Below are 13441 nucleotides of genomic sequence, written 5' to 3' on the forward strand. Positions count from 1 at the left end.
TGGACAATCTCTAATTGCTTAATGTCTTTCTTATATTCTGGTGCCCAAAACTGCCCCAATATTCCAGGTGAGGCCATCCAGTGCAGAGCAGAGAGGGACAATTCCCTCTGGCGATGCTTTGCCTGATGCCCCCCCAGACGCGGTTAGCCATCCTGGCTGCTGACTCATATAGAACTTGCCATCGACCAGGACCCCCAGGTCCCTTTCCACAGCACTGCTTTCCAGCATCTTGTTCCCAGTCTGTTTGTGCATCCAGGGTTGCCCCATCCCAGGTGCAGAATCTGACATTTTCCCTTGTTGAACTTCATGGTTGGTGATTGTCCAGTCCTAATTCGTCGAGGTCTCCCTGCAGGGCCTCCCTGCCTTTGAGGAAGTCAACAGCTCCTCCAAGTTTTGTGTCAGCTGCAAACTTGCTCCTTATCCCTTCCAGTCCTGCATCCAAGTAATTTATGAAGATGTTGAAGAGCATTGGGCCTAAGATGGAGCCCTGCAGAACCCCACTAGTGACAGGTGGCCAGTCTGATGTTACCTCATTCATTGTTACCCTCTCTGCCTGACCCTCAACTGTTCACCCATTGCCTGATGTGTTTATCCACCTCTGTGCTGGACATTTTATCCAGAAGGGTACTGTGAGAGACAGTATCCAAAGTTTTACCGAAATCCAAAAAGATTACATCAACTGGCTTCCCTTGATCAGCGAGGTGAGGTACCTTGTCATAGAAGGAAATCAGGTTTGATAATCAGGACTTCCCTCTCATGAAGCCATGCTGGCTGTGACCAATGACTGCATTGTCTTTCAGATGTTTTTCAATCCCTCCCAGAGTAATCTTCTCCATATCTTTACCAGACACTGAAGTTAGACTGACAGTCCTGTAGTTTCCGGGGTCCTCCTTCTTGCCTCTCTTAAAAATCAGGACAACCTTTGCCAGCTTCCAGTCAGCTGTGATCTCTCTGGATTCCCAAGACAGCTCAAATATCATTGAGAGAGGTTTTGCAATGACATCAGCACCTCTTTGGGGATTCTTGGATGAATCCCACCAGGCTCCATAGACTTGTAGGGATCCAGCTGGAGCAGCAGATCCTGCACAATTTCAGAGTCACTGGGAGTTGATCATTCTCACAGTCATAGTCATCCAGCTCAGGGCACTGAGACTTCCTTGGTCTGTTATCCGTGGTGAAGACAGAGGCAAAGAAAGTGTAAAACACCTCTGCCTTGTCTCTGTCCCCTTTGTGAGGTGACCATCTTCATCCTCTAATGGGGCGAGGATACTTCTATACTGCCTAGTAATTAATATATTTGAAAAAAACCCTCTTTTTATTGTCCCCCACATTTCTGCTCAGCTTCAACTCCAGTTGAACCGTGGTCACATAATTTTCTCCCTACAGAGGAAAGCAGCATCTCAGAATTCTTCCCATAAACTCGACCTTGCTTCCATTGGGCATACACCTTCCTTTTTTGCCTTGTTTCCAAGAGAAGATCCCTGATCAGCCAAACTGGCCTTCTGCCTCATCTGTTTGACTTCTAGCATTCGGGAATTGCTGCTCCTGTGCCCTTAGGAGGTGATGTCTGAAAAGTGACCAGCGCTGATGGTCCCCAGCACCTGCACTTGTCTTGGATTTTATTCCTCTCTTTGTTATGCCCCCTCCCCTTTTTTTTTACTATTATTATTATTACTTTGTATTACTTTATTTCAATTTTTAAACTGTTTTTATCCCAATGCGTAGTTTTTTTCTGATTTACCTCCCTATTGTACTACATGAGGGGTAGGTGACTGCATGGAGTTCAATCACAATACTTTGCCAGAAGGCTCCTGCAAAGTTCAAGTCATTGATAATAAAACATTAAAAACCCCTAAATATTGTATTTTTAAAGAATATTTACAATATGCAGCAAATATTGCTATAGATACCATTTAAAGCTGTTGTAAAGTACCATAGTCAAGGGGCTTTTTTTTACTTACTGCTATTATTTTTTACTATGTATCCCTCTAATTCTTAAGTTTTAAAGCAAACAGAAACATGTCCATGCAAAAACAGATGCAACTGAGTTAATCTCCACAAGTACTTGGCTTGTACATCTAAGAATACATCCATTTTTCTCTTCTTCATGGAAAGAATTCAGAGGGTTTGACTCCTCCATGAGTTCCTCCAAGCAAGAGCAGCTCTACTACTCAATATGTAAATTGGACTCATTGCCAGGTGTTAATTTATCCGTATATTTGCCCTTTAGAGAAAAATTATTCCAGACACCAATCTTAAATGATCTCTCAAATTTTGGTTCATTTCTACATTTCAGATAAGCATATTTTTATCTGGTATTTCCATTTGTGTTATCACAGCAATGGAAATCTACTGGTTTCTAAGTAACTCGAACGGTGTAAGTGTACAAAATAATGTAAGTCTAGGAATGTAAGTCTAGAAAATAATGGCTGTGTTCAGACTGCAACTGAGCTGAGCAGGATGAGAGTTTATGTTCTGAAGTTTAAAGGCCCCGGATGATCATTTGTTTTGGTATAGCTTTTGACCCAGCTAGCCTATTAAAGAAGCAGGGACTAGCTGTATTTTTCAGATCTAGATACAAATAAGTATCTGGTATTGATGTAGAATTTGGTTTCCATTCATCCACGGATCTGTGTTAATGCTGCAATGCCAGCAAAAGTTGCTGTAGGTTGAAATGCACTTACATCTGAACTCTTATTCAAACAGCCCCTGAAATATGCAGAGGAAGAGAAAGAGGAAACTGATGGCTCTGCCTGGAGAAAAGCACCCTATTTTTTCCCTAGTGCTAGTCACAAAACTTAATTTCCTTGCAAAAAAAAAGCTCCACTTGCAGCAGCAGAAGCACTCACATTACTTCCTATTACAGTGGTTTCAGCAGTGAATTGCAACACACCAGTTCTTGCCAATACAGCTACTCCCTGATTAAGAAGGCTGCTCAGGATTTATCTAATGGGGAGTTTCTTTAAGCTATCAGACTCTCAGATTCTGAAAATCAAAACCATCCCATGGCCTCCAGTTTGTGCTACCAACACTGCAGTGAGCCCAGGGTCACTTGCACATCACAGTTGGCTCTGTGCTGCATGTCAGACTTCACAGCATCACCCAGCTGAAATTGCAGGTCTTCCCAATACAGCTTGCTCCAAAACCCATTTAAAACAACATAAAAACATCCATTGAGTTTGCTTGGGCTTTGGACCCATTCCCAGAAGCACAGGAGACTCTCTGATAGCTCCCAGCACCCTACACATTAAAGGAAACCCACCAATTCTGGTTCCAGCTAACAGACATTACTGTTGGACATGAACAACGTGTGAGATAACAAAATTATTATCCCTATTCCCAGAGTGCTTTGATTTCAGTTAAATGCTGGTGACATCATATGGTGCCACCATTCTGTAGTTTTCATGATTTCCCCCAGTGCTGCTGAGGAAACCTGATGGGGCTTCAAAGCCTATGGAATTTTGAATTAATTTTCCAAAGCTTTAAAAATAAGAAAGCATTTTTGGTTTAACATGTTATTTCGCAATGCAACTGAGAAGTAATTTTATACCAGAGATCATTTTGAAATACAATTAGATATTCACTATGTATTCACTTATCTTTCAGAAAATATCATAATTTTTCTTGTTGTATTTAATAACTGCTAGTTAATTATGTAAAATCCCATCCCATCTGCTTATTCCTTCACACAGCGAAATTAAAGAGTTTGATTCTACAGTCATTACTCACAGAAGGAGAGGCATTGATTTAATGGACTTCCCTGAAAAAGGATTACAGTATAGGATCCTCTGATATTGATTTTATGACATCATAATCTTTTCCTCAGGAGCAAACACTGATGACTCGAGATAATATCAGTACAATAATAGGCAGGGGCAGTCAATTTAGAGAAAGAAAATTATATAAAAACCCCCCAAACTTCCTAATTAACACTAAGTTGACAGCAATAAAATATTAGCTATGTTCTCTGTTTGGAATAAAAGTTCTCTTTGAAAAAAAAGAAAATATCCGAGTGATGTTTCTCTCTTTCATCTCTTGCCCTGCTTTCAGTTACTTTCATGAAACGATTGTGAGCTAGAGCATTTTTTGTAGGTTAATGGGTTCTCTTTGAAGGGATTAAAGTCACATTGATTATTAATTATTTTTTGATGTTTTAAACTGATGCAAATGTCCAGAAGCCCTGATGGGCAACATCCTGTAGAAATCAGTATCAAGTAAAAAACAAAAGTAACAAACAACAACAATAACAAGAAAAAACCCTCTGCTCATCTCCTGAGGGAAGCAATTGTGACTTCTGTTTGGAAGGTATACTGCCCCTTGGAGAATATCAGCAACTGGCATATATGATAATCATTTCTAAGTTATCCAGAACATCTTTATTTTGATGTGTCTATCTTTCAGACTTCAGGCAGAGTCTGCAGATATTTTGCATATAGAATAAAGCTAGGCACAGCAGAGGTAAGCAAATAATAAATAAACTAACTTCGTTGCTGTTGGCAAATCTTCATTTTTTTTTCTTAATTCTGACTTAACAGTACTTTAGGAAACACTAATTAGCATTATTTCTGTGGATTTTTCCCCCACCAATTCTCTCTACTGTTCTTCACCCCATTTAATAGGATGTTGGGGTGTGTTTTGTTTGTTTGTTTGTTTTTTCCTTACTTGAATTTAAAATTCCTTGCTGTTTGTAAGCAGAATAAGACCATTCCTTCTTGTTTAATAGATCAACGAGGAGTAAAGATTTTCCATGTTAAAGTGACTTTCATATTAAAATGACTTCCATATGAACAAAGACAATATCATCCTGAATAGCTGTGGTACAGATAACAGACAGGAGCCAAACAGTAGATTACACATAGGGAACCAGACAACTGGGACAACTGGGAAAACCTTTGGTCTGCTCTGGGGTCTTATCTCAGCCTTGAAGAATAGCCCCTTCTCAGTTGATTTTAGGGACGTGTCAAGAAAAATACTGAAAGCTGTTGAATTTGAAGGAGTTGCTGATCTGATTGACAACTTTGTGACTGGGTCTTAGTTCTCTTATCCCAAAGACGTGGCTTTCATATGATATCAAAGTCAACATAACTGATTTGAGGACCTACAGGTTTATAGCACACAAAGGAGTTGCAGTTGTTCAAACCCTTGTAACATGGCTAGAAGACCCATGCCTCAAAAACCTAAAATACACTGGGGCCAAACCATTTCAAAATCACACCTGTTAGACTGACAGGCAACCTTATCTGTTTTTACAAGAGAACTTTAAAAGGTATTTATGATTTTTCTCCCCCAAAAGGTTCATATCTACCAAACAGCTACCTCAGGTTAAATCTCTGGCTGACATAGAACAACAAATAGCTCTGAGTTGTTTACTTCTGTTATCTCCGTTCAGCTCCTCTGAAGTGCTCAATCCCTGTGTTTGAATGTTCTACTCAAATTTTTCCATCCCTAATATTATGTTTTCTACTTAGTCACAGTGCCTATCCCACATATTCTCTTCTCATGTCCATGTTGCCACTTGAAGACCAGTATAATAGAAGCTGAGTTTAATTCCCTTAAAAATCTGTCCTGCTTGCTCTCGTCTATTACTATCAGCTGTGTCGCCAATTTCCCCATCACTGACACTTACTGTAAAGCATTTCTTCTCTAATTAAGTGCAAGAAGAGAAACTGCAAAGATAACCGTAGTCATTCAACCACAGCACCTACTACTTTTGCTCTGGTACAATGTGCTATTTTTATGGCAAGCCAGACATGATGTATTTAATTTTATTTCTGGAACTCCACTTAAAAGCCACAGTAATTTCCCAGCACAAGAATGAAGGAGTTCCCAAAATGGAATGCATCATGTTTGGCTTGCCAAAAAGACACCAAACACCTTCCTTAGGAGTTGCTCCCTTCACTGCTTGCACTCGTTCAAGATTACACAGTGCTATGAAAAAGCAAGGCAACCTCTGTGTTTCCAGTATCTCCCATTCCCTAATTGTCTGTTATACTACATATGTGGCAGCTGGCATATGTTGCCACATTCCTCTCAAAGATTTTCCTCTTTTCAACTATACAATGAGAGAAGTTTAATTAAAAAAATTTTAATAGCTTTTGTCTGCAAAACATTTAATAAGCCAGCCTCTTCATTTTATGAGTGCACTCCTAAGTACTAAACTTTGTAAAGATTTTCATTTTGAAACATTTTTAACATTTATCAGAATGATTTTTTATTTAAAGTGCATTCAGTTCATTTCCTCCTTAAGAACAGAAGCTTTAAAATCCTGACTAACAAAAATGAAATCACTAATTTACCAGAAGAGTGCTCAGAATAACAATACATACTTCTCCAATGGAAAAGGCAAATAATTTTAAAAAACACTTTGACTCTAAATTAACTATGAGCCTCTTAAGTTCTTCAGCAAATACATCCTTTTTCAAAGGTTTATTTTTTGACATGTATTGTCCTGACCCATATGCCTAAGCAAAAAAAGTTCTCTTCTCCAAAGCGGAGATTGACTAGTAAAATAAATCTCAAGCTGGATTTACACAAGACTTTGTTCAGTTTAACATTCATTCTGAAGCTCTGTAAGGTCATTTCATGATATTCCTGGATTGCTCTGTGTGGTGACAGCAGAAATATATAGATTAGTGGGCTTCTCAAGTTCAGCCAGCACATTGCCAAGAGTCCTTTAATCAACTGCCATGGGATCGCCACAGGTAGGTCTTTATTCTGCACAGTCCCTGTTTTAACCCGAATGAGAGATCACCTTTTAGTGCAGCTTCTGACCGAGGCGAACTTAGAAATTGCCTTACTGACCTTGTGCAATTTGAGTCTGAAGCTCATAACTCCTGCAGGTATGAAAGATCTTTTCTCAATGGTCCGCTGTCATTTCACCACAATGAAATCAGAAATTTGCCAAAGGGTAATAGCAGACTCTTATTCCGCTTGCAGAGAGGGTTTTGCAAGTGCCTACTACAGTTCCATAAACATGAGTTGGCATAAGCATCCCCTTCTTTAGCTTTGCCCTCTAGAATCACCCTGGTTTAGAAATAATCCATAAAAATGATTAAATGAGAGAGATCATGACTTTTAGAAGTTTTGGTCTAAGGATGACTACTTATAAAAAAGTTTTTTAAAAAGAAAATGTATGATTTTTCTGTTAGGATGTTTTTCTCTTCCATACAGCCTGAATAGTCTCAGAGTAGTGGCAAGCAGAAAAGACTGTTTTACCTCAGTAGTTCCTCTGAGTCTGTCCCATCATGAGGAACACTTACATTTGATTTGCAAAAAAAAAAATGAACTGTTAAGATAGGCTTGGGTGGTTTTTTTAATTTTATTTTGATGCTAATAGAACATAATCATAAGGAAAGAAAGCAAACTTTTTTTCTTGGTAAGAGCTTCAATCACCATCTCTTGCAGAGAGAAAAGATGCTAAAAGGACTCTATATCAAAATTCAGATTAACATATTGCTTTTCTCAGGCAGAAGGAAACACGTGACACACTGGCACTCCCAGGTGTTAAATCAGCCTTTCTCTGAAAAAGGTTTCTACCACAGAAAAAGACAGTATCCTCATGATATGACTTTTTTTTCAGATTATTAACTGAAGATGTAGATATTCTTGAAAATTACACCCGTAGGAACGTTTCCTGTGTTGGGTAAGGTTGAGCTGAGTAAAGTCTTGCAGAATCTAAATCTCTTTGAATGTCTTGACCCATGTAAACCTGAAGAAAGACTTTGCTGTGATGTCAAACCCCATAAACTGATGTAGTATTGGACAGAATTGGACTCTGCTAGACACAAAAAGCTGTCCTTCCTTGCTAAGAGAAAGAAAGAGGGTGTTGCTACATTATATGAAGAGCATAATAAGACTGATATATAAGGACCTCAGTCTCCTGGAGATATGAACTGTATTATTTTATTTGTAGAAAATTTTCCTGAAGAGTGTGATCCTTCCTATTTAGTCCGCACATGGAACAACTGTTTTCTTATTATGTTCCTATTGAGGGCATTGGTCAGAATATCTTGGAGGTGTAAGAGATTGTACATCATGTCCCAGCATCAGGTTTGGCTTGTTCAAGACCATTTTGTCTTCTAATTAAGCTCTACCTTGTCCCACAGAAATAATAAAGGCAACATAAAATCATGCAAGTACAAGATACCAACAGCATGAGACACACCTTTGACATATCAGTCACATAATCCAGAGCAGAACTTCAACTGGTCAAAGCTCAGTGTAGTCATGACTAGGGAAAGGTTGTTGGATTGCAGCCAAAAGATACAGCAAAGATGACATCAGTCAGTGGAATCAGAGAAGGTGTCTACTTTTCATTGTTCTTTTTTGGTTTTAGCTGAAGTACAGCTTTTCCTTTCATCTGTGATCAGCCATGCCTTTGCCACACCAAAACAAGATGATTACAAAGCAAGCAGCTAAAGACTATGCCTTCCATCCATTCTGACTGAAACAGCAGAGAACACAGACCCACTGCAAAATGGCAATATTTTAAGAGATTCCTACAGCAGCATGGTTGGAGTCTTTCCTCTGAAGCAAGACAGAGCCCTGCTCCTCTAAAAAGTATTGTAAATCCATATTCATATTTGAGCTCACATGCAATGCCTTTCTTCTGCTAATTTCTAAGCCAGCCATCACATAAGAAAACTACTGAAGAAAGAGAATGATAAAGGTTCAAGATCACATTGCTGTATTTCCAAAAATAATATTATAATACTACCCTGGAGCACAGGAAGCATTCACATCACACTGTATTTAGAAGGAACTAAATACTACTAGCCAATGAGCAACCATATGGCCGTACAACATGCACTGGGCAATATCCCTGTTTGATCTTCTCTAGTCACTGACCGTACCAGCAACTTCAGACATCAGGATTTAGAATAAACTGGAATCACTACTTTGCACCACAAAATAACAACAATTGGAAGTGAAGAGAAAATGTGCTTTGAGCAGTTTTATCACTGTGCAAAGTCTGCTGATGATTTTACAAATTGCCAGATGGACATCAAGACCACATCAAGCAGATTCAGCTTAGCAAGTGACATTTGGGCTGCTAACACTGAAACAGCAAGCACACAGACACTAGTTTTGCCTGTCTTCAGATTCATCAGTTCAATGCCACTTCTTTCTCAACAAGAGTAATTTCTAGATGAAACACCAATTTAATAACTTGAAGATGGATAATTTTAGTATTGGTTCAACAAGTTGGCAGAAGTAAACAGCCCAAAATTAGGGAATATCTTGTTTTCAAATTGGTTGTTTTCAACTATTTGACACTGCAAAGAAATACATAGACATTAAAGAAAACTCAGTGAATTTCAGGCTCAAGTAAATGGTCCTGACACATGGCATTACTGATCCACCTCTACCTAAAGCTACAGCTTTACCTTCTCTTACACTAAACATTCTGCTAATGCTCATCACCTTTCTTTGTCTTTACAGTCCCAGGTTTGTCTGAGTTTTATCCAGTTCAGAAGTGATGGTTACTTTCCAACAGAATTAAAACCTGAGGCCTTGGCTGCCTTCACACCTTACCAAATTTCTTGTGATGTATTATTTATTTTTCAAGTATAGTATTTTACAAATTTAAACTATCTGTTTTCTGTCTTGCTTAACCACAATAGTGCTAGTGAAAAATACACACCACCAAAACAACTTCATTTTTTAAAAAAGCCAGGGTTTAGATTAATGTGAATTCTGTGATTTTGAGATAAAACAGCTACTTAAAATTGTGTGCGCTTCCATATTTACAATCAAACTAGAAATTTCATCTTTCTGCTGGGCCATAACATCCACAATCTTATTTTCTTAAAAATAATTATTTTACTTTTTTTTTAATTGCCAAATGCTATGGAACAATTTTTTTTCTTATATTAACATTTTATCTTGCATAAATGTATGTTTCAGCAGTTATGAAAATGAGACAGCTGACAGTTGACTACTATATGAGAACAGATGCTGTGAAAGCTTCCCTTTAAATAGTTCTGTCAATGCAATGTCAGTTTTCGAAGCGACACCACTGCTGTTCTAGGACATGATCCTGCAAACTCTTATTCACACAGGGAGTTCTGATGATTTCCACAGAATATTTACATTTATAAGACTCTGAAAGGTCAGGTCCTTAGTTGCAGAGCTCTCCTTAACAGTGACTGACAAATATACAACAAAGTTTTCAGTAGTGCCGAGCTCTGTTCTTTAGGGCAATGACATTTAGAGTCAGCAGTATTCACCTAGACAGTACATACATTTTCTTTTGGAAGTTACACGAAGCATATTAAATATGCTTGAGAAACCATTAAAGGAGCGAAAGCGTGAAGATAAAAAATGTCATGTGAAACCAAGCTTGCAGTATTAGGTAGAACTTTGAAAAATTAATCTGCCGAGAAGATAGGCTGAGCCTGAACACGGCACATTGCTGATCAGAAAAGCACGTTCAGTTCCGCTAGGATAAAACCAACAAGACACACCACTCTACCCTTTGTTAGGTTCATCTTCATTATCAGGTCTCTTGCGGGGGGTAAGAGAGGTTGGTTTACGGGTGAACCTGGTGCGGTGCCCGGGCGGTGCTGAAGGACAGCACGGCGACGCCACCCGCCCGCCCGGCACGCGGGGCAGCGCTCCCCAAAACGCCACATCACATCACCCCTCTCTCAGCACCCCGGCTGAAAGCCGGGTAACTTTGGAGGGGGCAGTGGATGGGGTAAGAGCCGCGGCCGCTCCCCTGGGCTGCCGGCACTTTCGGTGGGGATGTGGGAGAGCGAGCGCATCTCGACCCAGGGCACGGCGGACAGGGCTGCTTCCTGCCGCTTCCCAAAATCCACACGCACATCCCGCGGGAGCACAAAGAGGGGACAGCCGGGGATGAGCCTCTGCCTCCATCGCCGCCGGGCCGTACCCGGGCGCGGCGGTCCCGCCGAGAAGACACACAAAGGCGACGTGGAGTGGGCTCGGTGCCCACGGGAGAGGTGTACCCGCACCCCTTCCCTTCCCCAGCACTTACCTTCAGCAACACAAAGAGCCAGAGGAGACAGGAGCGGGCCCCCGGGGCCCCCCGCCGGCGGCGGTCGGGCATCGGGGGGGACGGTGGCCGCGGCCCGCGGGGGTGGCCAGGCTGCTGCTCCTCTGCCCCCGGGACCCCCGCCTCTGCCCCCCGCCTCCCTCCGCTCGGCTCCAAGCCGTGCCCGGCAATGGCGAATTGCGGCAGCATCAGGCGGCCGGCGGCGGCGCCGACCTCCCCGCCGAGCGGCGCATCCTGCCGCCCCCCGCCCCTTTTATTTGGGGTTTGCGGCGGGGAGGGGGAAGAGGAGGTGGAGAAGGAAGAGGAGGTGGTGGCGGGTGGTGTCTCCCCTCCCAGGAGTTTGGGCGATCGCGCCTCTCGCCGCACGGGCAGGGCTGAGAGCGGCGGCTCCTCGGCGGGGGCGGCACCAACCCCGGCGGAAGGCGAGGGATGGGAGCCCAGAGCCTGGAGCCGCCGCCTTCGCTCCCCCCGCACCGCCCTACCCCCCGCATCCCCGGCCCTCCCTCTCCCAACAGCATCTCCTCGCCGCAGGCAGGAAAAGCAAAGCGGCGGGCAAAACCGCATCCCCACTACCGCTCCCCATCAAGCGCACCAACCCCTCCCCATTGCCATTCTTCGCGCCGCGATCGAGGGACAGAAATGCCGCGAGCACCCCGGGCTGCCCGGCTGGCGGGACAGGGAATGGACTGGCCAGACCCCGCCCGGGCAAGCCCGGCCCCGCCCGGGGCTTCGGTTCCTGCGGGAGGCGGATGCTGAGCTGCGACGCTGCTGGAGCTACAGCTCCAGGAGCAGTGCCCGGTACCCAGGTACCAGCTGAACACACAACGCAGGCTCCCCCATGGCTGTTCTCAGAAGGAAGATTAAATGTGCGGACAGCTCTTCGGGTGTTTTAGGAATAGGTCTGAACTTTCAAGGGATGGAGAACTCCTGTCCCGCTAGATACTCAGGTCCGGTGATTAGAGAGGCAAATGGAGAAAACTGAGGTCACACCCCCTGTTGTGTGTTACCCCAACATCCCACCCGGCAATCCTGCAAGTTGATCAGGAGCATCTCCAAACTTAAACACAGGCAAGATATTCAAATTGGCTTAAGAGGATGCCCTCAGAAAAAAGGGTGGAAGGACCAAAACAAAATCCCAAAGCACCTCAACATCGGAACCTGAACAACTATCCCATTCAACCACCATCATGAAAACAGTCTTTTGAAAATGAGAAGACTGCTTCAGAACCTAGTTTGTCACAGACTACACTCTCTCTCACAACAGTGTAAATTAGGATACATCATTGGTGCCACTATCAGATCAATAACAAACACCGATCTAAACAAAATAGGGTTTTAAGTGTACTAACAAGGCTTTGTCTGGGACATTAAACTTCAGAGCAACTCTGGATCTAGGTGTGGTTCCATTAATCATAGTAATGGGCCACCATCTCACCCTTACTTAAAAAAATAAAGTAATGGCCAAAAGGAGATTCCGGAATTGTTTTCAAATTTTCTAAGTCATTTAGGCAAGATGAACTCTATTAAAAGTATTGTGCGAATGTCCTTTAAACTGAACAATTGCAAAGCTTTTTAATAAAGCCATTACTAAATTGGACAATAATGGATCTGTGTTTAAGAGCCCAACCCGGCTTATACATGGCATAATTTTGATTTCCTTATAATTTGGACCTTCAGTCAACAAAAGCTTGATTGCAACGTGACCAAAGCCAGAGAGGGATGTGCTTATTTTGTACTGAAATGGGCCTTGAGCAGTGATTTGCCACACTTGATTGGTATTAATCCAGAAAGTGAAGGAGAAACTCAGCTCCTGTGCACATACTGGCACAAAGCCTAAATTTAGAAGTCCAAAAGGCAAATGATACTCATATTTTTATTTGTAAGAAGTTGGGGACAGAAAAGACCCACTCAATGCTACCAGTGAAGGACAGAGATCTCTCTTGGGTACCTAGATGGAGTTTGGAACATTATTTAAAATTGGTTTGCAAGGTTTTAGCTAGGGTTAACCATAGCTAAAATTCTTTCAGTACTCATGTTTAGGAGGAAGAGAGACGTTATCTGAAAGACAAAGAAGTGCATTTCTTTATGAAATTAAGATTGTCATCAGTACTTAAGAGCTGTGAATTGAATTTTAGGCTATGAGGCTCTTGTTTATTAAGAAAATTGAACTGCATCAGTCAGCGATTTTTGACCTTAGGACTGTATTTTATGCTTCCTTCTACTCCAAGATTCCACTAATCTACAAATATTTAGACATTAAAATGATGATGGCATAAGCAGATTTTAAATATTAAAGATATATAAGAAGAAAAAATTGAATATAAAATTCTAGTAGCATTTTAGCCTCAGGACAACACTATGTGAATCAAAGAGTTAGAGTGAGGAATAGCTGAAAGAAGTGAGAAACATTTCTGGAATGAAACC

General features: G+C 41.8%; 1 protein-coding gene across 2 annotated transcripts in view; it reads right to left on the bottom strand.

The window, feature by feature from the left end:
* PTPRO (protein tyrosine phosphatase receptor type O) overlaps positions 1-11425 on the bottom strand; it is a 152077-nt gene extending 140652 nt beyond the window's left edge. The window contains exon 1 of one of the 2 annotated variants that reach the window (XM_050323351.1): positions 11000-11425. In XM_050323351.1, the coding sequence (XP_050179308.1) occupies positions 11000-11206 (207 nt within the window). In that variant the 5' untranslated portion in view covers positions 11207-11425. The remainder of the gene's footprint in view (positions 1-10999) is intronic. The other variant, XM_050323350.1, reaches the window with a different exon arrangement.
* Positions 11426-13441: the final 2016 nt, after the last annotated feature.

Source organism: Myiozetetes cayanensis, unplaced genomic scaffold (assembly GCF_022539395.1).
Source record: "Myiozetetes cayanensis isolate MyiCay16 unplaced genomic scaffold, myiCay2020 scf3, whole genome shotgun sequence".
NCBI classification, from domain to species: Eukaryota; Metazoa; Chordata; class Aves; order Passeriformes; family Tyrannidae; genus Myiozetetes; species Myiozetetes cayanensis.